The sequence below is a fragment of the Hemicordylus capensis genome, chromosome 2 (genome assembly GCF_027244095.1).
Source record: "Hemicordylus capensis ecotype Gifberg chromosome 2, rHemCap1.1.pri, whole genome shotgun sequence".
NCBI lineage: Eukaryota > Metazoa > Chordata > Lepidosauria > Squamata > Cordylidae > Hemicordylus > Hemicordylus capensis.
The window spans coordinates 404,198,390-404,223,392 of NC_069658.1; the positions used below are offsets into that span (position 1 = coordinate 404,198,390).

The following is a 25,003-nucleotide window of genomic DNA, read 5'->3' on the forward strand; positions in this document are numbered from 1 at the left end:
GTAGCTGCCTCATCTGCCACCTATGCTGCAGTATAGAAGGTACTCCCCCCTCCCCCAACATTCTTGTCAAGGTGCCTGAGTGGGACGGGAGCTTCTGGGATTCAGAGTTTCTTCTCAGGCAGTCTCAGGAAGAACTATGAGTCCCAGAAGCCCCTGTGCCAGTCAGAGACAGAAAATAATTGGGGTGGGGTGGGGGAGTTCCTCATAAATTGCAGAACAGCTGGCAGAAGGTGAGGTGGCCGCTGTAGTGCTCCCAACCTCATGACGCCTGTCCCCTGGGGGAGGTGGAGAGGGCAGGGCATGAGTCCAAGTTCTGCCACAACAGCAAGGGGCCTCTTGACTGCCAACTGGGAACTCCCTGCTGTTGTGCTGGAACTGCCTCTGACAAGGTCCAGTAGAAGTCATTTCGGTCGGATATGTCTGTTGGGTCGACATGATCGCACAGGCCTAGTTCTTAGTACACAGTTCTCTCTATCCTCTATTCTATTCTCACAACCCTGGTGAGGTAGGTGAGACTGAAAGTGACTGGCCCAAATCCAACCAGTGAGCTTAATGGCAGAGTAGGGATATAAACCCAGGTCAACTCAGACAGAATCCAGCACCCTAACCATGACAACAACACACAGGCTTTCCATAAGCAGCGGTGCCCAAATTCCCTGCTGGGACCCATAGTGGTGAACAAGAGTTAACAGCAAGTTTTGGCCTGACAGATTCACCTACCTGACGTTGGCTGGGCCTGCAGGAGCCTCACTCTGGAGAACTGCACTGCAGCTTTTCCGATGCCGCGGGTGCCGAGTGTCCCTCCTGCTGCCATGATCTTGTGCTCAGAACTGCTTTCTAGTGGATGATGGCGGGCAGCATTGTTCTTTGGACATGGGAGCTGCAGGGGGCAAAGACAGTCAACCGGTTGGAAGGGTCAGGAATCTCCTTTACCTCACCATGACTTTCTGGGGAGGCACATCTGCAAGGAGGATTTCAAAGGGGGGATCGAGAGACAATATGCACCACAGAGAGGTGCCAGCTGGGTATTTGCACAAGTTATTTATTCTGCAAGACCTGCTTTCTGATTTGGAACCTAGGGGGAAAGGTGCCACCTTGAATGCAAAGGCCCTTCCTGTGGACTTCCTGTGCATTTGGTTTAGCATGAAAGTGGTAAGCTGATAACATGCAGATCCAAAGACCTTGATGCTCTTCAAAATGTTCAAATGAGGAGACAAAGCCTGGTTGGAAATGTTTGTGATCTGCAACTTCAGAGCTGTGGGTCCTGGGGGAGCTTCTCACGTGAGCCTTACCAGCCTGCCTTCCCACTATACAGACATATTTGAAAGGCCCATGGGGGTGTCATGAAAAAGAACAAAGGGGCTGGAGCAATGGCCGGCACTCTGAAAGCAGAGCTACAGTCCACTCAAGGGCTGCCTGGAAGAATGCAGCAGAAGCTCAGAGTTTGTCCCTGACAGATACATTGGCTGACATGATGCACTCGTCACCCAAATGCTCTGCCCCTAGGGCTGCTGCAGAGTGCCAAGGCAGTGTTGGGGCTGCTCAGAATGAGTGGTTGCACAAGTAGCACTTGTGCCATTCTCCCCATTCACTGCAATGTGGCAAACAGTGGAAGCACTGCTAGCACCACTGCTCATTCTGAGCATTCCCAACTCTGCGCCTTAGCATTCTGCAGCAGCCCTGGAGCGGAGTATTAGGGTGACAGGAAGCTGCATGTCATATCAGCCATTGCAATTAGTGAAGCCCCACCCCAGCCTCAGCCATGGCTGAAACACCACAGTGGTCGTTCACTCAGCCCCACAGCCTTGAATAATGAGGGGGTAATCCTCCAGATGCTGGCATTCTACTGGGCTGAAAGGTTCTGAAATGTGGAGGACCTACCCTGTGGCCAGTGACCTCAAAAGACCGTGACCTTCGCTTCCTCCTCTTCACCTCCAGCGATTCTTCCCTCTTCTCCAGTTTCTTGTTTCCCTTTTTGCTAGCTTGAAGCCAGTGGCCAGGAGAGCGTCTGGGGGCACTCCTTCTCGGGACAGTCTCACCGGTGCTGCTGGAGAGGTTGTCCTCGCTAACAGCATGCTGCAGGCTGGGGCTGGGGGGCTGGCAGAGAGCAGGAGTCTCCCGGCACAAGGGGTCCTCGCTCTCACTCAGAGAGTGCAGGGAAAGGCGACTGCACTCCTTGGTTGGCTCCAGCAGGTTCAGTCGGTCAGACTCCAGCACGCGGGAGCGGCGTCGGGCAGCCTTCACGGCAATGCTTTTGGTGCCACTCACTATTGCCTTGCGTTCTGCCAATGGAGGATGCATATGTCAAAGAAGCACAAGCGCCCATCCGGCCTTTTCAAACGTAATTCATGCTTCCTTGGCCTAGCGTTTGGCCCCGACTACAAAGAGTCCTGCTTGTGGAGACGGTTGAGTTTGAAATGCCAGAAAGCAAAAGAAATGCTGTTGTTTTAACAGTGCAAAGTGTGAGAGGGGAGGCCTCCTTAGGGGCAGGTCACAGAGAGACCTGCCAGGAGAGACGGGTGTGCTGTGGGATGTGGGAGCAGGGGGCAAAGAGTCCTTCTCCCCATTATTGTGAGTCTCCCTTTGTACATCTCTAAACTATAGGTTAATTAATAATAGTCGTAATAGTAATAAAAATAACAATAACAATATTTTAATGTAAACCACCCTGAGCCATTTTTGGAAGGGCAGTATACAAATCCAATCCAATCCAATCAATATCCATCTGCATCCTCATGGCTGGCACAATGAGCAGCCCAGTAGACAGAAGAAGGGCTGTGGGTTCATGGGAGGCTTTCAGTGCCCTCCGCTGAAGGCTTCTAGTGCAGCAGACCCAAAGGGGGAGGGGGCATTTTCGCATCTTTCCTCTCACTGCAAAAGCTATTTCCATTTGCACACCTCTGTTCCTGAAAGTCATGCAGCCCTCAGGAACCCCCTGGAAAGACAGCTGGGTATCTCAGAACAGAAAGGGGAACCTCCACACAGTGGTGCACCTAGATCATTTTGGAGCCTGGATCTAAGAGCCTTTTTTTTTTGGTGAGGGGCGGGGCATCCCTGCCCTTGCCGCCAGATAATCTGTAATGCACTATTTTTACATCAGAACATGCTCAGGAAAAGCAGGAAACCTCCCCCTTTTGGGGTAATTTTAGAAGAGATTCCAAATAAGACACATCCCACTGATTTGCAGAGAGATACCACATTTTGCATGGACAATCCTGCCACTTAAATTAGCGGGCCGCTCAGCATTTGGAGGCCCCACCCACCCCCGGCCTGCAGGGGACTGGACCTTCCTCTGGAAGTCCTGTCCTCTGAAAGTGCCCCTGTCTCCACACACTGAGGCTGTTAAAATTTCCTTCCGCTGCTGTCAACTTGGGACAGGACTGAGAAGAGGCAGAGGGCCCCTCAGGGACATATTTAACCATTAAATGTCTGGGCTACAGTTACCTCCACATGCGAGGATGCCATCAGAACAATGATCGCTGCTGTCAGGGGAGGAATTTCGTTGGCTGCCCAGGCTCACCAGGCTGTCTCGGGGTACATGCTGTGGAGAGAGGCAGGTCAAGAGAACTTCTCTCCGGGCTTTGCAGCTATTGGCCTCATTTGTGTGCACACACCCTCCCTTGCAGGCTGCATGGCACCACCAGTGCAGCCTGATCCAGATGTTTTCCTGTATGAATGAACAGATGTCTGTACACTCATACATGTGTTTGTGTGAATGATTATGCCTGTGTTCATTTTTAAAAGGAACCTGGATACAAGCCCTTTACATGCATGGTACAGATAGGAAGCATTCTTCTGTAACTGCATTCAGCATAGCATGTGAATGACTGTACCTGTGCACACTGCACACTCATACAAGTGTTGAACATAACTCATTTCTAACATCTGAACTTGTTAAAACATGTTAAATAGATAAAAGAAAAGAATGTGGGAATGGGCCCTGTAGCAGTGGGTCAATGAGACATGGATTTGCAGCAGCACTCTGGCTCCCCTCTGCCATGTCTGAAGCTTTCTGCTTAGCATGCTCTTCCATACTGTGGTTGTGCTATGAAATTATGTGTGTTTTGCTGAACCGTACCCACTAACACTCTTTCTTGTACAGATGAATGCTCATGCATTCTCAGATCCCTCCCACAGCCGGTGAGGTGTAGTGGTTAGAGTGTTGGACTAGGACTGCGGAGAAACAAATACAAATCCTCATCAGCTATGAAACTCATTGGGTGACTCTGGGCTAGTCATTTATCTCTTAGCCTAACCTACCTCACAGGGCTGTTGGGAGGATAAACATAAACCATGTACACCACTCTGGGCTCCTCGGAGGAAGCGCATGATAGAAATATGAAAACAAATAAAAATAAATATGAAGTCTCTCCCTTCTCTATTGCTCACACCTCTTGGCTGATCATGCCGTTGACATGGATAGGAGGAGGTGTCACTACCACCGAATTCTTGATCTGCCGCGCTCGTGGACTGGTCTTGAACACCTGGCTGGCTTCACTGATGAGAAGAGAAAGCAAGATAACCTGTGAACACTAGAGCCTGAGACCTGCAGGTAGAAACAGAGCTTCTGATACAGACACAGCCTTGCTTTGGGGCAAGGTTTGCAAGGGGAATGGGTAGGTGAGGGATGCTTAACCCTCCTCCCCCACCTGCCTCTTTTCACTTGCAACTCCCTCCCCCAGCTGCCTTTTGCCCATCCAGGGTTTCCAGGCATGCGTTTGCCGTGTTGTTGAGAAAAAAGTGAAAATAAGGGAATTGCAAGGGAAACGTGGCAGACAAAGAATGGTACACACACACACACACACACACACACACACACACACACACACACCCATTTCTTCACTGCAAATTACACTCTTCCCTTGTATTTTAAAGCTATATGGCAGCAACTGGGGTTCCTACACTCGCTCTACTGCCAAATATCTGACCCGTGTCTAGGGTAAAAGATTTTCATCTGTACAGTTCACATTGATTGCACTGTAGTTCAGTGGCAGAGCACATCATTTGCTTGTAAAAGGTCACAGGGTGAATCCCTGCCATTTCCAGATAAAGGATCTCAGGAGGAAGGGCTGGGAAAGGTTTCTGCCTGAGATTAATTGACAGGGCCTCTTCAGGTTAACAGCACTAGACAAGATGGGGACAAGATGGACAGTTTGTTCAGGGCAGCTCCCCATAGGCTGTGGGTGTATCTATATAAGTGATTTTACTCTCCTCCTTTGGAAGGAAAGTATATATATTTTTTAAGTTTGATTTTTTTAAAAGGGGACTGTATCTTTTTGGAATGTTTGCCAGCCTTTATAAAGCAGCAGTTCAAACAGTCACCAACTATATCCATCATGCACTGAGCATATATATCTACACAACAATACTGAAGTGCCAGAAACCATACTGATAAACAGATAAAACATTTTCTCCATTGGAACACATTTGTGATACAATCCATAAATCCTGAAGGTTTGGGGCAGAATATAGCCACTCAGAATAAAGGAATGAATGAATGAATGAGTAAGCAAGTAAATAAATAAATGTAGAAATGTAGAAATTGATGGTGATGCTGCTGATGCTGCTAACAACAACAAAACAAAAACACTCAAATCTAAGCATGTAGATTTCCAGTATGACATCAGCACAGCTTTAGGGCATGCCCTGCTTTATCCCATTCCCCTAACGCTCCAGGAATGGGAGTCTTCATAAGATCTTTATAAGGAAGAGGAGGGAGAAAACAAGACACTCCAGGCTGACAAGAGTTCCCTAGAGTGGAACTGCTTCCTGACAGGCTGGGTGCCTTCCCCGACATGCCTGGCAGAGCAGCCTGAAGACCTTCCTCACAAGATTCAGAAAACATGTAGACAATAAACTGAAGGGTGAGGAAGAAAGGAAATGCAGGGTAAGGAATACGAAAGAAGAGATGAAATTGGAAGTGGGGGCAGATAGGAAAAAAGAGAGAATCTAAGGTGAGGAGAGAAGGCAGAATGAAGAGGAAATGATGGTGTACATGTGGATGATCATCTTTCTGTTAAACTTTGCACATGTCCACTTGTTCTAACTTAAATTGCTCTTTCCCTGAAGCACCTCTGGAACCACTTACTCTCTCACTATGGAGATCTATTATCCAAGGTTTCTCGGACAACCCCTCTGTGTATATTGTGGAGGGCCAGCTGATTTGGAATTACCCTCCTGCAACCCCCATCACGCACTTCTTGAGCTACCACATGGCTCTTACCTGTCTGTCTCTGGTACAAGGGGTGGGAGAGTGTTCCTCCGTGAATCCCGTCGAGGCGGCTGCTGATACTCAGAGCCCAGTGTCCTTACGCTCTCTTGGTCAGAGTCCAGGATACTTTCCACTGGGAGTGGGGGGAGCTTTGGCACAGATGTCTCCTGCAGGGCAAATAGCATACAAGCTCTGACAGCCCAGCAGGGCAAGGCAAAGCAAAGCAATGCAATAGGGATGTGCCGAAATGTGATTCAGCATCCCAGTCACAGGCACATCCCTTTAAACCCCTGCAAACTGAGCAAAGAGACACCGTTTAAAGTGTCTATTTATATTTATATACACCTCTCATATTTAGCAGGGGGGAAACAACTGGCCCTAGCCAACCCCAGCACAGTATCCCTCCAGTGCCTGTTGCTGGTATCTGCCTTTTGCTTCTCTTTAGAATGTGAGCCCTTTGGGGACAGGGATCCATCTTCTTTATGTATTATTTATTTTTCTATGTAAACCACTTTGAGAACGTTGGTTGAGGAGCAGTATAGAAATATCTATCGTTGTCGTCGTCATATTAAACTGAGGGCTTACAAGGTCCCTTTAACACGGAGGGGAGCATGTTCCTCCTCCAACGCTGCCATGGCCATAATCCCGGTGCTCCCCCCAACTATGCCTGTGTGCCGGCGGGGCATCGCTGAGTTGTCCCTGTGTGATGCTGGCATGCACATGGCCCTCGTGCATGAGTGATGACCATTTGTGTAATCAGCAACCATGCAGACCATGCAGCCACCATGGTGACCACACAAATGGCCACCATGCATGCTCGGAGGCCATCTGCATGCTGGCGTCACACAGGGGCAGCTGCGAGATACCCTGCTGGCGCATGGGCATAGCTGGGAGAAGCATTGGGATTATGGCAATGGTGGCAATCGGAGGAGAGCAGGTATGGACCTGCTCACCTCTAAAGAGGAGGTGTAAGCCCTTGGTTTTAAAGGGATCTTCCCACGATTTGGATGCCAAATCACATTTCGGCACAGCCCTACAATGCAACTATGTCTTCTCTGCCCAAAGTTCACAGTTGAGGCTGATGAGTCAAAGAAGATACTGTGGCCAAGTGGTAACATCACTGGTAGTTCAAAGCATTAAGAAACAAGAGTTCTACTGCTAGCTTTGCCCTCTGATGGAGCAAACTGCTTGACTTCTCCAGGATTCAGCTGCAGTTTTAATGTGCCCATGGATCAAAACTGGAGTGAAGCTGGCTCTGCCCTATAAAGGCTGTCTCTCTGACCGGATCTCCACTGAAGGTGGGTAGGCTGGAAAAGTCCTGCCTTCATTCCTGACTTGGTTGCTGAGTGTGGATAGGATCTCACCAAGAATGTACTGGAGCAGAAGTCTGGCTAGGTCCCTTGGTGTGAACAGCCCAAAGATTTTGCTTTATGAGGTCAGGCCTCTTGCATAATGGAACACCCAACAGGTTTAGGCCTCTGCTATGAGCAGATGGTGTCATGGGGAATGAGTTTTGTATGGATATAGGTGTAGCCAATGGGCTTTGCTCTGCATTAGGGTCTAAAGGCTTCAGTCCCAGGGGTGGCATGTTACCTTGAGGGCCCTAGCAGCTGCACGGTCAATGGCAGCAACACGGTCCAAGTTGCCTTCCTCCAGCTCATGCAGGTAGGCTTGATACAGTTCTTCCAGGTGAGATGGCACCAAAAGCTGAGACTCTGACAAGAAAGAGGGATCAGGCGGAGGTTACACATTGCAGGAACCAATATACCCTACAGGCTTCACTTTGGTATGGAACTGAGACCATGGCTCCCTTACAGCCACGGAGGCAGTGGTGCTGATGCCCCTGTTAAAAATGCATTGGGCATGGCCAGTTTGTGTGAGGCATCCATGCAATGGCATCACCAGATTGAGTCAAGGCATCAAGTCAGAGTATAACAGCGTTGCAATATGCCACAAAATTAATCTAATTGTAGCTGCACACATGGGCAGTCTGCGTCAGATTGAATGAAAATGTGGGAGGGCCACATCAGCCACGCTCTGTAGCTCGCCACACTGACGTTTCATGGCCCTAACAATCAATGTAAGAGATCGGTAATGGAGTTTCCTCCTCTTTAGCTGCCTGGTTCAGAGAGTGCAGTATGGCCCATGACTGCAAGGTGCAGCAGGTTCCATATCTCTCCACTGAGCAGCAGTTGTGGCCCATACCATGAATGACCTGCCGTTGTTCGTGGATTATGCGGTGGCAAAGGCTGTGGTGGCGCTCAAAGCGGCGCACAGTTCGCTCTTGGTGCCGGATGAGGTTGTCCTTGAGCAGGGCACCCGACTGTATGGCTGTGTTCTCCACCTCCAACTCATGGACCTTACAGAGCAGGCTCAGGACTTCTCGCTGCTCTTCTGAGCTGATGCGCCAGGGCAAAGCCTCCTCCAGCCGGTGCCCTCGCTGCCGGACTTCCCAGAACCGCCTCTCCAGCTCTGCCTGGTACAGGAAAGAGTTACGCAGGCTCACAAGGCCAGCAAAGGCAACGGAGCTCGTGCTACAGGGACCCATGAGGACTGTAAACTGCTCCACCCCACAGACACTGCAATAGCCCTCTGTCTGTAGACCCGGGCTCCCCTCCTTCCCCATTTCAGCAGATACCCCTCAGCCTCCTTGGCCTCAGACACCTTCTGCTTATGAAGTTTATCCTGTTCTCCCAGGAGGGCGGTGATGTGTTCCCTAGCTAGTGTCACTTCCTGGGGCTCTGGCACATCTGAGAGGTCGTCACCGGTGTCAGAGTCTTTCTCGCTTTCATCTTTGCTGTAGCTCTCTTTCCTCTGTTCTTCTCGCCATTTCTGTGCCCGACGTGCCTTTTCCTGCTCCCAGCTTGTGGACGGGGTGGGGGTGGGGTGGGGGGGAGGAATAGGAGGAAGGAAGGTGGAGAGGGTATATCACAATCAAGAGATGGCAATGGGGATACCCACCCAGCTATGTTTATCTCCCACCCTTACTAAGAGTCAGACTGCACATGACATTAAACAAACTCACTGTAGCTTTGTCTTTTATTTTATTTGGGACCCCTTCAGCTGATTTTTTTTAAAAAAGATGGAGCTATACTAACATGTTTAATATGGTGTGTAGCTTAGCTCCTAGGCTCCCAGCGCAGTCTCTGACAGAGAATTTGCACGGGGCATCCCAAGGATGCAGGAATGTGTCCTGCCCACCCTTGACTCCCTGCTTACTCAGCAATAACGAGTAGGTGGCGGGAGCTCTCAATCTGGATCTCCATGTAATTGTTCTCCAGCTCCATGAGGTGGCGCCGTACATCCATCTGCTCCCGGAAGGTGCTAATCAGCTGTTCTCGTAGCTGATCCATCTCCTGCCTCTCAAAGGAGTTACCGTGGAGTTGTACTTCAGCTGTGATGCACAGTGGGTGAGGGGAGAAGAAGGGCTCAACTGATGCAAGGAGACCAGTCAAAATGTCAAAGTCAAAGAGCAGCAACCGTAGACATGCCCTACACCTCCTCCCGTCACTCCGTGGCACTTCCAGGGCAGCCAGGCATCCCACCCTCCCACCTAGATCCAGGCTGCCCAAAACCTCTGACACACCTTCGAATCTATCTGGCAGAATCTTTTCTAGTCTGAATGGTAAACTCCATGACCTGCAGGCTTCCCACTTCATTTAGAAGCATCAAGCCGCCCCACCCTACACCTACACACACACACACTCACACTCTCTCTCTCTCACACACACACACACACACACACACACACACACACACACACACACCCCCTCTCTGTGGATCCACTGCAGGCAGAGTTGAGGAAATTCATACACACCTAAATACAGTACTGCAGGGGAGTATATTCACACCCATGACATCTCTTTGACTCCCTGCAGGGCTCCCCGCCCCGCGTTACCTTGAATACTACGTATGTCAGGTCGCATTGGGCGTGGCTCCTGCTGTTCAATCTTACGCTGCAGCCGCTGAATTTCACTACGCAGGTCAGCAATGATACTCGTGTACTGGGCAATGTGATATGAAACATTAAGAAGGTTACGCTTTACCTGCCGAGAGAGAGAGAGAGAGAGAGAGAGAGAGAAGAATGAGTGCTGAGAGCACATGTAGCATCCAATATGCAACACCCCTGCTAACTGGGCAAGAAGCACCATTTCATAATGGTGGCTCTCTTATATTTAGCAGGGGTATAGCAACTGTCCCAGTTCAACCCAGCATAGCATCTCTCTGATGGTTATAGGCCACCTCCAGCTTCAGAGGCAGGATGCCTCTAAATAATACCAGTTGCAGGGGAGCAACAGCAGGAGAGAGGACATGTCTGCACCTCTTGCCTGTGGGCTTCCCAGAGGCATCTGGTGGGCCACTGTGTGGAACAAGATGCTGGATTAGATAGGCCTTGGGCCTGATCCAGCAGGGCTGTTCTTATGTTCTCTCCAGTGGCTATTGCTAGTTTTGTGTGTGTGTGTTTTCTTTTTTAGTGTGTGATCCCTTTTCAGACAGAGAACCATTTTCTCATATCTGTTGCAATGTAAAGCACTTTGAGAACTTTTTTGTTGTTGAAATAGGGTACTTAAATAATAATACAATAATAATACAATAATAAAATGATGATGATGATGATGATGATGATGATGATGATGATGATGATATGGATTCCCGTAAGCCCCCAGATGTGGGACAACATACCAACTTTGCATTCTGTGCTGTACAGAAATATTTCAAACAATCAAACAAACAAATGTGCTAGAGAGCACGGGGTGGTGTAAAAGTGCAGCTGGAGTGTTGGAAGGGCTTGATGGAAGTTTTAGGACTTTGCAGGGGTGGAACAGTTATGAGGTTGCTCTCTAAAAGAATGTAGAACACACTGGAGTAATGATGTCCATCCGTAAGTAACAATGTAAGAACAGCCCTGCTGAATCAGACCAAATGTCCATCTATTCCAGAACTCTCTATCCATCTGGACAAGACAGATGCCTCTAGGAAGCATATAACTGCTGTGCTGAAATGAGGCAACCAGCATGTCTTACAGACTTGTCACATTCTGGAATAATATTTGTTCCCTAAAGCCTGTGACAGGCTAGGTCAGTGCCAACATGGAAGTTTGGATGCTCAGGACGGGAGAACTGAAGACTGTGTGACTTGAATGAAACAAGGATGCCTGCCTGATGCAAGAGACTGATCAGAAATCTGGACATGCTGAAGAGTGGGCAAAGCAGGGTCTGCAGGACCATACCGTGGTGCGGATACTCTTGGCACGCTCGGCATAGGTCAGGGTGCTCCGTGACTCTTCGAAGGCATTGCTGGCAGGGCTGATGTGAGCGATCATCACTGTCCGGCTGTTTCCGCCCAGCGAGTCCTGGGGTAAGAGAGCAAGGCAGGAGGGCTGAAAATAGGTCAGAGGGAGCACAGTCGCCCTGCAGCCCCGTAAGGCCACCCAGTCTACATGCAGGGGCCACCTGTTTCCCATTGCACTGTGTGTTAACCTGCCAGCAACAGCCAACAATGTAGAGGGGGAGAGGGGTGTGTGTGAAGAAACGAACATCAGGGCAAGGCATCAATTGTACTAGACATTTCTGTGAAGCCTTTGGCACAGCCCTCTGGTCCCCACACCCCACACTGGAATCCCTGCATATGCTTCCTCTGCTTGCCCTGCATCAGTGTACCCGCTGCTTGCGTCATTTATGGAGTTGCTCCCTCCCACTCCATAACACCCAGTGCAACTTAGCCCATGTCTTGATGTCATTATACTGCACATTTCCCCACCAGGAACAGCCAATGATGGGGAGAGGGCGAGGGAAACACACTTCGGGACAAGGGATAGTAGTACTGAACGTTAGGAGGTAGGGATGTGCACAGAACTGGTTCCGTACACTCCCAGGAGGGTTGCTTTAAGGCAGGGGAGGGTGTCCTTACTTCTACCGCCGCGTTTCTCCTGCTGGCGCTGCGGTCATAATTGCTGGCACGGGGCAGCTGTGTGCCTTCTTGCTGCCCCGGTCAGCGTAATACCGGAAGTGGCCAGCGTGCGTGCACACCCCTACTAGGAGGAGAGCAATTCCCTGGTAGGTCTGATCCTTTTTATCTTAATTATTGTTTGGCTGATACCAATGCTGAAGTCACCAGAGTGGTAGCCAAATTTATTTATGGGGCGATGAGACAGACATCCCGCCATGGTCTTTTATAAGTTTGATCTTATGGTAGTTTTAGTCTTACCTGTATGTATTGTTATATTTATTCCACTTATTGTAATTCTGAACGGCTGTGTTATTGTCACCTTTGTTTTTGTTGGGTCTATGGCTGCAATAAAAGAACTACTACTACTACTACTACTACTACTACTACTACTACTACTAGGAGGAGTGGAAGGTGAGAACTTAGACACAGGACTGCCATTTTTTGTGTAATGTTTAGTTCCACACTCAGGAGTACTACAGCTGGCTTAAAATGCCCTTTGTCCTGGCTTGCGCTGGCTTGCCTCTGGAAGAGGAGAACTGACAGAATGTATAATTTAGCTCAAGGTCTGCCAACTTCACCTTATTGGCAGATGATTGCCCCCACTGCCTTGCCAAGCCCACTCATGGCATACCTACCTTCAGAAGGCGGGTGAGCTTACTGTCCCGATAATTGACATACTTGACCCCTGCCCTGTCACTGAGTGCATTGATGCAGTTGCCAAGAGCCAGCAGGGAGCGGTTGATGTGAGCCCCCTCCTTCATTCGCTGCCCGCGGTTCTGAGTCTGTGGGAGCAGGAGAGTAGGATGGACATGAAAAGGGAGCCATTGTTCCAACAAAGACTAAGCAGAGCCATTTTTCTGGACTGTAATGTGGAGAGTGGGTTGGCATCTATTTCCCTCATGCTCCCTGTGCCCTGATCCATTTCTTTTATGTTCTTATGCATAGTGGTTCTGCCGTTCAGTGCTGGCTAACAAATGGGGACTGAAAGTGAAGGCTGTGCGCCACTTCAGTATTCTTAGCTCAACAGGAGTTATTTTCCGTAAAGGACGTGATTTCATTCTGTCGCTTTGGGAAGATGTTGAGTGGGGCCTACTCTGATGATATTCACATGAACAAGAGAGTTTAAAATGGATACTTTTGTTTATTACATTTGTATGTCACTCTTCCTCCAAGAAGCTCAAGGTGGTGTTCATGAGATGATCCCATTCACAACAACCTTGTCAGATAAGCTAGGCTGGATAAAACCATAATTGGTTCAAGGCCGCCTAATCCCAGTGAATGTCATGGTTGAGCCGGGAACCTCAGTCCCATTTCAGCTAGCTCTCTTTAAAGCAAGGTTGGTGTACTCTCACTCTTACTTTAACTTTTCTCTCTGGGACCAAAAGGACAGGAAACAATATACATTTCAAAGTTCTAAACTGAGGTAACTGTGAAAGTCCACCAATGCTTATGACTACCACAGTGGAGGCCCAGAGTTTCAGTACTGAGGTGTTGTCTCCACCACTTTGAGCAGCTGTGTCTGTGCCCCTTGCTATTCTTTCCCACCAGAGTCCTTTCCATTGCTCTTCTGGAAGTCTCGGTGGTGCATGCTAATTGCAGAGAGGGTCGCTCCTTTCTCCTCATACCTGCGAGGCCCGTTCAGAGCCAGCTAAGTCAATCATGAAGAGTCGGCCCACGCGCACCTCCTGCATAATATTCTTGACACGGCTCTTCTGACGCACGGTAACCTGTAGCACCGCATGGGAGCGTGAGGAAGTCCGGTTGGCTGCTGTTGGCTCCTGCATCCGTTGCTTATTGCCTTTCATCAGCAGCTGCATTATCTGCGTGGAAGAGAAGTGAAGGCAGAGAGCACCCTTGTAAAACTAGCGGCCATGAGTGTTGTTCAATTCTGCGCCAGGATGGAGACAAATAAGTAAGTAAGTAAAGTGTGCCCTCAAGTCGATTTCGACTCCTGGCTCCCACAGAGCCCTGTGGTTGTCTTTAGTAGAATACAGGAGGGGTTTACCATTGCCTCCTCCCATGCAGTATGAGATGAGGCCTTTCAGCATCTTCCTATATTGCTGCTGCCCGATATAGTACCAGCAGGGATTTGAACCGGCAACCTTCTGCTTCTTAGCCAAGCATTTCCCTGCTGAGCCACTTAAGGTGGGGGGGATGGAGACAAGGGGGAGAGGCAAAAGGAGCTATCCAGAGAGGAAAGCTCATGGGGGAGCCCAAGAACGGGAAGCGGGGGGAGGCAACTACCTGCGAAGCTGAAGGAGCCAAGGGTTGCAGAGGACAGCTATGCTCTGCGAGACCTTTTACCCAGTACATGGATCTGAAACTCTTTCTTGTTGGTAATTTCATTTAACATTCACAAGGGCAATATATTCCAGAGAAGCCAGATTTTGAACAGTCATCTTCCTGAACAGGAAGGAAACCAGATAAGAGAATCTACACCTGTAGTTGTGCAACCCAGTTTCCAAAGTCCCTCTAGCAACCCCAGCAACTTAGTGATTGCCAAAAAGCCCTGGGCTGATTTGTCTCCTCTTAAGACTGATTCTTGCCTCACCTCATCCAATGTTTTCCTCCTCTGTCTCAAAAATGAAATCCAATGCAAATAAGAACCACCAATTAAGAATTCAGTCCTATGCCCAGCTTAAGGCCTGTCTCACCTCTCAGTAAGTAGCAGAACAAACAATCAGGTTGCCTGAAAGTGCTCAAATCTCTAGCAACAGAAACACCAATATGAGAGTAAAAAACAAGGATCAGATTATTCATGGGCCACTAGCCAGGATGCTGTGCGAGGATGCTGAGCTGACGCCGTCTCTAACAACAAGGGGAAACCAGGTTGTCTTGGCCACTGTGTGAGTCAGGATGCTGGGCTAGATGAACTGCTCATCGGTCGAATCAAGGCTGCTAGCTCTTTAAACCCAGTGGGCTGGATCTGGATCTTCAATTAGAACAATCCCAAACGAGCTACAGCCAGGGCCAGCCGTAGGGCTGTGAGAGCCAGGTGGGTGGCCCCGGGGTGCCCTCCTGAAGGGAGGCGCTGAGCTGAACTTGGTGGCTCGCTGCTTATTGAATGTGTTATCTGTAGTGAGCCAGGGAGAAGGAAAGCAGCTCATTCAAAGCTCTACAGGTTGTTTGGGTAGGTATGTTTTCAGTTTCATTGCTGGGAAAGCCTGGGAACAGGAGGGCATGTTAACGCTAGTAGGGTCTGCAATCCCGTATAAGCCACACAATGCTGATAAACTAACCATGTGGGGCAGGGTGAGGTGGGGTTGGCCACAAAGGTACTGCTTGCCCAGGGAGCTATGAATCCTAGGGCCAACCCTGGCTATCGTGAAAGATAAAAAGTGATGGCTAGCTTCTGCGAATATCGAGTGAGGAACTGAGACCACTATCCTGCAGAACTGCATTTGGCAGCAGTAACGTGCATGACCCTCTGGTTCTTTCCACGTTTATAACTGCTTTATTCCTATTCACCTCCTTAGCATTGATGGTGGACACCTCAGTAATCCCAGCCACTTGAATGATGCCCTTGGAATCCTCACGCAGGTCCAGGTAGCCCAGGGAGGGGTTGAGCAGGTCCCGGATCATCTCATTGTAGATCTAGTGGAAAGGAAAAGAGCAGGCGCCTGTGGGCTGAAGGACTGTGCAAGTTGGAGTTGGCTACTGTAGCTTTTAGGAAGCCAGATCATGGAATCTGGACTGCTACAAATTCAACTCCCCACATCCCTTCCCCAAGAATATAAATAGGGACCTTTGTCACAACTGCAGCTATGTCTTGGGTCGTAGAGACAGGAAAAAGACTAGTGTGACCAACAGCTTGAACTTCTGGTTCTGTATTGCAAGCCATCGCTGGCCATGACTCTCTATGGATGCTTCCCTTCATATCTATGGTGAACACCTGGCACTGGTAATTAGAGTGACAGCCAGTTCAGTTCAATACCCATAGTGCCAATAGGAACATCCAGTTTCCTCTAGCAAGTGCAAAGAAAGCACAATAGCTGGGAGTGAGATTGGGGCCTCCTGCATGTGATTGTTCAGCCTGTGGCAACAACTATGCTTTTCAGTCAGCCTGTGCTAACTTCAAACTGCACCAGTCAACAGCAAAGTGGTTGTGCGGATGCCTTTGCCACATACGAAATTCAGCCTGGATTGGGTCTTGGTAGCATGCCACTGCCAATGCCTGCAAAGTGGTGGAGTGCGCCCAGAGCGGTCTGGGCTGAATTCAGTGTTTGGCAGAAGCATGCACATGTCAGCTGAAACATCCGCATTGTTGGAAAACTGGCTGCCATGGGATAAATTCTGAATATGCATTGAGAAGGAGTTTGTTCTGGGGGAAGTGGAGAGCTGGGCTATAGAGGGGTGCAGGGTGCACAGAGGGGTTGCAGATGAAGGTGGGCAGATAATGGGGGACCCAACACTTGCCATTCCTTTGGAGTGGGGAAGAAAAGATTGTCGTTCCCTTAACAGGATCTTGACGACAGTCCAGCTCCTTCAGTCATTTGTTGTTGGGTGGCTGTTTGTTCCGAGCTGCTCACATGTGTCAATATTATACTAGCCTCACTCCTGGTGTGTTACCAAGGTGATTATCTGTGTAGAGCATGGTGTGCACACCAGCCATAAAGGCAGAAAGGATGGAGGGGGTGTCTGGGGGAAGACAACTAATTGAAGGGGTTAGGAACTGCTGGACAAGAGCATGCTTTAAAGTGGGGAGTGTGGCTTCCCAGGCAACTCTTTCCTACTAAAGTTCTTTGTGTGTGTGTGTGGGAAGTAGAAAAGTAGCTGGGAAGTAGTTGATGTGCATCTCTGTTCTGTGCAAATAGATGATGTGAATTTGAGATATGCCTGGCAGCCCAGCTTCCAAGAAATTGGCCTGTGGCATATCAGACTTACACATCTGTGCATGACAAAGGTTGTTTTTTAATTATTTATAAAGATGTGCTTCAGCCTCATCTCCAGTGGCTTCCCTGCACACACCTTCAGAATGCAAGTAAGGAAAAGCAACGAGGGCGTAGCTCTGTCTTTGGAACCTTCTAAAAATGGTTGTGTAGGTGAGCGTACAGTAGATGGGAAACCAGACACCTTATCAGTGAGCAATCTCTCTCCATCTCTGGGACATGATGGCTAGTTATGCAGTCTCTCGCACACATGCCTTCCTTGCTCCCAAGGGGATCCCAGGCCCACCTCCAGGTAGGACATGGACACTTCATACTCCATGTCATTGCTGGTCTCCTCGATAGCATGGAAGAGATCATTGAGCGTCCGTACATAAATGCCAGGTTCGTTGTCTGTGCCAAGCATAGTATAGGTCTTTCCACAGCCTGAAGTTGGAAGTAGAATAGGGAGAAGGTTGGTTGTAAATAGATAAAATCTTTCCATTTAGGATGACACCCAAAGCTGAAACTATTGGAAAAAGGAAGCTGCCTTATACTGAGTCAGACCATTGGTCCATCTAGCTCAATATTGTCTACACCAGGCCTGCTCAACTTAGGCCCCCCAGCTGTTTTTGGACTACAACTCCCATAAGCCCCAGCCACAGGGGCCAATAGCCAGGGATTATGGGAGTTGTAGGCCAACATCTGCAGGAGGGCCGAAGTTGAGCAGGCCTGGTCTCCACAGACTGGCAGTGGCTTCTCCAAGGTTACAGGCCGGAATCTCTCTCAGACCTATCTTGGAGATGCCAGGGCGGAGGGAACTTGGAATCTTCAGCAAGCAAGCAGGCAGGTGCTCTTCCCAGAGTGGCCCTATCCTCTAAGTGGAATATCTTACAGTGCTCACATGTAGTCTCCCATTCAAATGCAAACCAGGGCAGATCTTGCTTAGCAAAGGGGACAGTTCACGTTTGCTACCACAAGACCAGTTCTCCTCCCTGAACTCTACCACTCCATAACCTATCCATATGTTATGTGCAGCACCCGTATAATCAGTATACACACATGCAGGCCTGTATATATGTATAGCTATTTACACGTTATGTTCGAGGCATGTATGGTAGCACATTTTCTGTACCTTGCCTCTGAAGAGGCATGCACCCAGGTTCACTTTTAAACTGAATGCATGTACAATCATTCACACAAAGCATGTATATTTGTATAAAAATACATAATGTCTGAAGAGGGCCCTGATTTTTCTCGTAAAGCATCTCCATGCTGCTGGACCTGCTCCCATGCCATCAGAGGTCATTTTTCATACGTTGGAAGCCTCCAGAAGGGCCATGACACAAGGTGAGGGGGGCCCCTTCCCACATACAACCTCAGTTAGAGGAAGTTCATGGCTCTCTCTCTCAGACACCTTGCTTTTATGCTCAAAAAAAGAAGATCTGATGAAGAGAGATGACAGGAATTAAAAGTGTCTTTTCTCAGATGGATGTTCTCGAGTGGGTTTTTAAAATTTTGGTTAGACAGGGATAGGTTAAGCAGAGCAGTTATGCTAGAGTCAGATTATGGGGAGGTATAGGACTTTGTTGAAGGATGGAGGATGATGATTCATTCCACATTCTTTACTCAAGTGTCCTCTAACACTGGCCAATGGGCAGCTTCTCTCCTATCTGGGATGGGGCAGAGCAAGGCTTGTTCCAAAACTAGCATGATTTGACATGGCCAAGGCATTTGGTCCAAAGATGTCTTGACCTGCCTCCCACTCAGACAATACAGCTAGGCTGAGAGAAAGCAACTCTGAGGTTTTTTCCTTCACTTCCAGAGCTAAAACCTGAATGTCCACAGCAACTGGACCTTGGCTGGGCCATGGAGAAATGAGAGATTGGCCTCTGGTGAGTGTCTCTCATCCATACCAGAGTCGGTTCTCTTACCAGTAGGGCCATAGGCAAAAACGGTAGCATTGTAGCCAGAGATGACACCTTCAATGAGGCCTTTGGTGGTGGCACGGTAGACCATCTCCTGCAGGGACAGATGAATACATGGAAGTATCAAAGAAACTACCAGTTGCCATGGAAACAATGGAGACAAATGCCCTACATATGAGGAAAGAGACGATAAGACGTGTTAGGCAGGTTCGCACAATCATTAATTGAGTAAGAGAAGCCTCTGATCCAAGTTCAGGAGCTGCGTGTGTTTCCTTCTCCTGATAATCTGTGTTTAAAAGCAAGGTACGAAGTGGAGGAAGTGATCTTCCGCTAAGCAGGAACAGGGTCGGAGGGCTCTGTCCACCCGCCAGCCACAACCAGCTCTTTAACAAGGTAGGAGGAAAAGCCCCCCAGCCCAGCTGCTTCTTAGAAGACGATCACTTCCTCCCTCGCTTCCCTTGATTTTTAATCCCAGTTAGAAAACAGGAGTGCGCACAGCTCCCAAAGAGCCCTACTCTAACACTGTCTGCTCTTAGCTCGTCTGCTTAGCTAGAGTCCTGCTGCTAGCCCAGCACAGTATGACCGAGGTTTTGGAGTGCTGCCACAGTGGACCATTCTAAGCCAGGAAGACAATGACCATTCCTCAAGATAACTAGGCTTGGGGCCAGCTGGACTTGCATAAGCAACCCATGGGATTTCTTGGGGCATCCCTATGTTTAGGGTGAGGATTCCTTGCAATGTCACCGATGAGGCCAGGATGCACCCCAAAGAGCAAACTGCTTGGGGCAGAGAAATATATTGGGCTCTGCGTTTCATGTTCCATGGCAAGCACAATCTGCACAGGGAATGCTTGCTGCACTTTGAGAACAGCTGGACAGATACAATTTTCTTTTGCTGCACAGACACATCTCTGGTTTCTGTCAAAGCCTCTCAGATTTAGACATGCTCCTTTGCAAGTAGCAGAAACATACCTAGCCATTTTCTGGCTATAACAAACATCCATCTTCTCCACTTTCCCACGTGGTCTCCCATGCAGGGAAGAATTAACAGGAAAAGCAGTCTCGAGACCAAAGATCTCTCTGCTCTCATCCTGGATGAGAAGTAGGCCAGGGTGGCCTGGTTCCATATAGTCTGAAATATCTTGTGAGGGCAGTGAGGCAACATCAAACATCACTCATACACAACCATTCTTATTACACTGCCAGGAAGGCAGGAAAGGCTGAAATGATTGCCTTAATGGCCAATCAAGGGACATAAAAACTTGGCTGAGAACCGTGTGTGTGTGTGTGTGTGTGTGTGTGTGTGTGTGTGAGAATGTCTGTGTGTATTCCCAACTTCCCTAGCAACTACTTAGACCTCCTGAGAGAGTTCACTCTACAACTATCTGAGAAACACAGCATTTTAATGTAGCGAATACAGGTCCACACAAACTGGAGCTAGGATTCAAATAGCAGGAGAATTCAGCGCTCCTCACCTATGCCCAGATCAAATTTAGTGAATTGCTGCAAGGTTGTCCAACCTGTGACAATACATCCGCTTGGTCATCTGCTGTCAGCCACTTTTGTTCCACAAAGATCTCCCCCGTGCTCCCCACTCCCACCCCCTTCCCAGCTCTCACCCCAGGGGCAGCAACTGGCAGAGTGGTGGCAGATCTCACTCAAGGAGCTCCAGTTTCTCTCTGATGTGCAAATTAGTTTGAAATAGAGCTGATGAAATTGGAGCTTGAAGTTTGGCAAAGCCATCCCACCTGCCACCTGGTACTGCACCTGCGACAGGCAGAAGCGGGAGGCTGGGATTACAGAATTGTCTTCAAGTCAAACGGGACATTACATGGCAGATGACATTGGGGCCATTCACACGGGCGGGTGGGGGAGGCTGCAAGAATCTCACCTTTCCCCCTGGTGAGCCATTAAATGTTGCTGGGAGCTTGGATCATGCTCCCAGATGATCCACTGCTGCGCCAGGCAGCGTGGAGCTCTGGAGGCCGGGACGATGCTTCCTGCACTCTGGATATCTCACAATGCACTGTGTGCTGAGTGCGGTGCATTAGAGGAGTCCCCCAGGAGACAGGTGCTCTAGGACACTGGCGCCATCAACCCAGGCTAAAAGCCGGGCTAAAAAGCCAGACTAGGCGGTGCTGCCCTGCTGGGATTGGGCCTGATCTCAGCGGTTCTCACGTGCAGCCTAACCCAGGCTGGGCTTCCCTAGCCTGAGTTAGGCTGCGCATGAGAACAGCCTCATTGTTTAACCATTTCCTAAGGTGTAACCATCCAGATGGATGTGTAATCATCTCCTGATTCCACTACACACACACACACACACACACACACACACACACACACACACACACACTTTTAAAAACTGAAAAGCAGCCTTAGAGGCTGCAGTCAGGAGTGAATGACAAGGGGGAGAGGGTTTTTTTAAATACTTTCCCCTCTGGTGATTTTTTTTACTGTCCTTACCCCCAGCTACTTTTCCTCTTTCAAGGGAAAATATATGATCAGAAAAGGTGTGTGAGGAAGGTGATTTTGCCTGGAAAAATTACCCTCAGGAAAAGTTGAAATACTCCCTCTTAATTCTCCCTGCCATTCTTCTGATCAAATTTGCAAGCCTCCTTGTGGCTACTTTTCATGATGACAAAGAAGAAGAAGAAGAAGAAGAAACAACAACATCTGGTAGTTGTTATACACATGCATCATTTCCCATTTATGGTAACCCAGGCAAATGGGTGTTGATGTCCAGGTCCCTACCCTTACCTGGGTAGCAGCAAAATCAAAGGCTACATCAAACATATAGGATTTCTCTCGAGACCGGTTGGCGCGGAGCACGTCATCAGGATCTTCCATTGGATCCATTAGGACCACCATCTGCAAGGAACAGTGAGGGTTTTGTACAGATTAGAGGTAAATGCCAAGCACAGGGAAGCAGCTGGAAAGTGGAATAGAATGATGGCTGCACCAATTATTTCTGTCCCACTATTTATTTCCCCAGGATTTGCAGGGTTTTTTCAAATAGTGCCTCAAAAGCTTGCAAAATGTGTTTGACCAGGAGCGATAGTGGGACAAAAGAAGTAAGTTTAGATGCAGCTGGCAATGATGCCTTTCAGTTACCCCTCCGTCATATCATCTCCAACTTAAAAAAAACAAAAACAAAAAAACTATTGTCCCTCCCCAGCAGAACGTTGGCACTGGAATCTTGCCTCTCTTCAGGACTCACAATCACCTAGCTCAGAAATGTAAACACCACCCATGCCATCATCCTTTGCCCATTTTGACTGTATTTCTCCAGGACCCAGAGCCCATAGGTTCTCAATCAGTGTTCTCTCTAATTTTTTTCATCTGTGTGAGGAATGAATTTTGTTCTGGGTGGCAGTATCAAGGCAGTGTGTGCGCAGGTAAATTCAGAGTGGGACCTTCCTGATTCAACCTGAGTGGGATCTAAAATTAACTGAGCAGACATCAGAAAATCTGTGAGCGGATGCATGTGTGCACACCTTAGAGGGAACACGGTTCTCAATCCAAAGGTCTCGTAGCTCATCAGCAATTTAGAAATCTCCATTTGAGATGACTCAAAAGGGTAGTGAAGGGTAGGAGGCACACCCCAAATGCTTTCCAGTATTTTGATCCCCAGGCACCACACTCCTAATACATTGCATCACACTACTAATAATGGCCTCCGTTGTTCCTCCAGATTAATTCTTCTAGAGCTGCCCCAGTCATGAGCACTGACAGGGCCAGGGCAGGGGAAGTGGATAATTGTACCCAGTCTGGAACTGTAGGTTGTGTGCTCTAGCTCTGGGTCCTCTAGATCAGTGGCTGGTGATGAAGCAAGCTGGTGCCCTGAGAAACAGGAGTCTGGCATGCAGGAGTAGAAGATGCTGCTCTGTTGGCTGAGCGGGGGCAGAAGGACAGGGCTCCCAATATTCATACCAGTGTGCCAGCTTCTGTACTTCAGTATGAATCTCAATGCTTTTAAAGTCTTGCTAACGAGCTGTTGTTATTCAGCGCCCTGATGGCAGAGAACTCTAGGAGAGATGGTGTGGGTTCGGGGTTCCCAACCTTGGGCCCCTAAGATGTTGTTGGACCATAATCCCATCATCCCCAGTCACAATGGCCTCCAGCTATTGTGGCTGGAGGGGCCATTGTGGCTGGGTTTGATGGGAGCTGTAGTCTAACAACATCTGTGGGCCCAAGCTTGGGAACCCCGATGCACATCATGATGTTAAGGGGTTTCAGGAAACACCTGGCTATTGCCTGTGGCCAACGGAAGTTTTAGATCTAATAACATCCTACTGTAGGCAGCTGTAGCACCTCCCTTCCTGAAACATCTGCCTGTTTTTCTGGCATCGTGTCCCCAAAGGTACAATAGCTTTTAATAACCAGCAAAGTGCACTCGGATCCCCCTGGGCACTGAGTCTGGGGCTGGGAACTGGCTTCTGACTAATTAGATGGCACAGCGGTAATAAGTAGCACTGTGGTGTTGGGAAACACACAGAGGAAAAAAGTAGTTTAACAAGCAGGAAGCTAGGAATTGATGGGGAACCTGCTGAGTTGCTCCTTCCACTCCTTTCCCCCCAGCTTAACCAGTGGAGAACCCTCATGGTGCTGCACTGAACTTACCAGTTTACATATTACTTCTCTTACCTGGTGGCATATTCACAAGCCTGTCATCAACAGAACATAAGACATGTCCAAAGAGTCTTCTGTATTGGCTTGGAAGAGGCCACATCTGTCTTTGCAGAGGTTCCCAACCTTGGGTCCCCAGATGTCGCTGGACTACAACTCCTATCATCCTCAGCCACAATGGGAGTTGTGGTCCAACAACATCTGGGGACCCAAGGGATCTAGACCCACTGGAATCTAGAATTCAGCCATTAACACTATGAGAAAGAATAGATCTTCCCATGCCCTGAGGAACATGAGCAGAACCGAGGTGTTGTGAGAGGATAGCACTTACAGGTGAAACTCGAAAAATTAGAATATCGTGCAAAAGTTCATTAATTTCAGTAATGCAAATTAACAGGTGAAACTGACATATGAGATAGACGCATTACATGCAAAGCGAGATAAGTCAAGCCTTAATTTGTTATAATTGTGATGATCATGGCGTACAGCTCATGAGAACCCCAAATCCATAATCCCAGAAAATTAGAATATTGTGAAAAGGTTCAACAGTCTAGGCTCCAGGTGTCCCACTCCAATCAGCTAATCAATCCATAACACCTGCAAAGGGTTCCTGAGCCTTTAAATGGTCTCTCAGTCTGGTTCATTAAGAATCACAATCATGGGAAAGACTGCTGACTTGACAGTTGTGCAGAAAACCATCATTGACACCCTCCATAAGGAGGGAAAGCCTCAAAAGGTAATTGCAAAAGAAGTTGGATGTTCCCAAAGTGCTGTATCAAAGCACATTAATAGAAAGTTATGTGGAAGGGGAAAGTGTGGAAGAAAAAGGTGCACAAGCAGCAGGGATGACCGCAGCCTGGAGAGGATTGTCAGGAAAAGGCCATTCAAAAGTGTTGGGGACTTTCACAAGGAGTGGACTGAGGCTGGAGTTAGTGCATCAAGAGCCACCACACACAGACGGATCCTGGGCATGGGCTTCAAATGTCGTATTCCTCTTGTCAAGCCGCTCCTGAACAACAAACAACGTCAGAAGCGTCTTACCTGGGCTCAAGAAAAAAAGAACTGGTCTGTTGCTCAGTGGTCCAAAGTCCTCTTTTCTGATGAGAGCAACTTTTGCATCTCATTTGGAAACCAAGGACCCAGAGTCTGGAGGAAGAATGGAGAGGCACACAATGCAAGATGCTTGAAGTCCAGTGTGAAGTTTCCACAGTCTGTGTTGATTTGGGGAGCCATGTCATCTGCTGGTGTTGGTCCACTGTGCTTCATTAAGTCCAGGGTCAACGCAGCCGTCTATCAGGAGATTTTGGAGCACTTCACGCTTCCTTCCACAGACGAGCTGTATGGGGATGCAGACTTCATTTTCCAGCAGGACTTGGCACCTGCCCACACTGCCAAAAGTACCAAAACCTGGTTCAATGACCATGG

General features: G+C 48.7%; 1 protein-coding gene across 6 annotated transcripts in view; it reads right to left on the reverse strand.

Annotated features, from left to right (window-relative positions):
* Positions 1–25,003, reverse strand: part of KIF19 (kinesin family member 19) — a 46,310-nt gene that overhangs the window by 1,103 nt on the left and 20,204 nt on the right. For 5 of the 6 annotated variants that reach the window (XM_053299328.1, XM_053299331.1, XM_053299330.1 and 2 more), the window contains 17 exons: positions 21,710–21,820; positions 18,960–19,047; positions 17,336–17,472; positions 15,629–15,754; positions 13,786–13,980; positions 12,796–12,942; positions 11,442–11,564; positions 10,110–10,257; positions 9,431–9,605; positions 8,876–9,074; positions 8,417–8,687; positions 7,805–7,926; positions 6,224–6,378; positions 4,392–4,497; positions 3,445–3,541; positions 1,882–2,282; positions 721–880 (listed from right to left, as the gene is read on the reverse strand). In XM_053299328.1, the coding sequence (XP_053155303.1) occupies positions 721–880; positions 1,882–2,282; positions 3,445–3,541; positions 4,392–4,497; positions 6,224–6,378; positions 7,805–7,926; positions 8,417–8,687; positions 8,876–9,074; positions 9,431–9,605; positions 10,110–10,257; positions 11,442–11,564; positions 12,796–12,942; positions 13,786–13,980; positions 15,629–15,754; positions 17,336–17,472; positions 18,960–19,047; positions 21,710–21,820 (2,761 nt within the window). Of the gene's footprint in view, positions 1–720; positions 881–1,881; positions 2,391–3,444; positions 3,542–4,391; positions 4,498–6,223; positions 6,379–7,804; positions 7,927–8,416; positions 8,688–8,875; positions 9,075–9,430; positions 9,606–10,109; positions 10,258–11,441; positions 11,565–12,795; positions 12,943–13,785; positions 13,981–15,628; positions 15,755–17,335; positions 17,473–18,959; positions 19,048–21,709; positions 21,821–25,003 lie in introns of those variants that run through there. The other variant, XM_053299333.1, reaches the window with a different exon arrangement.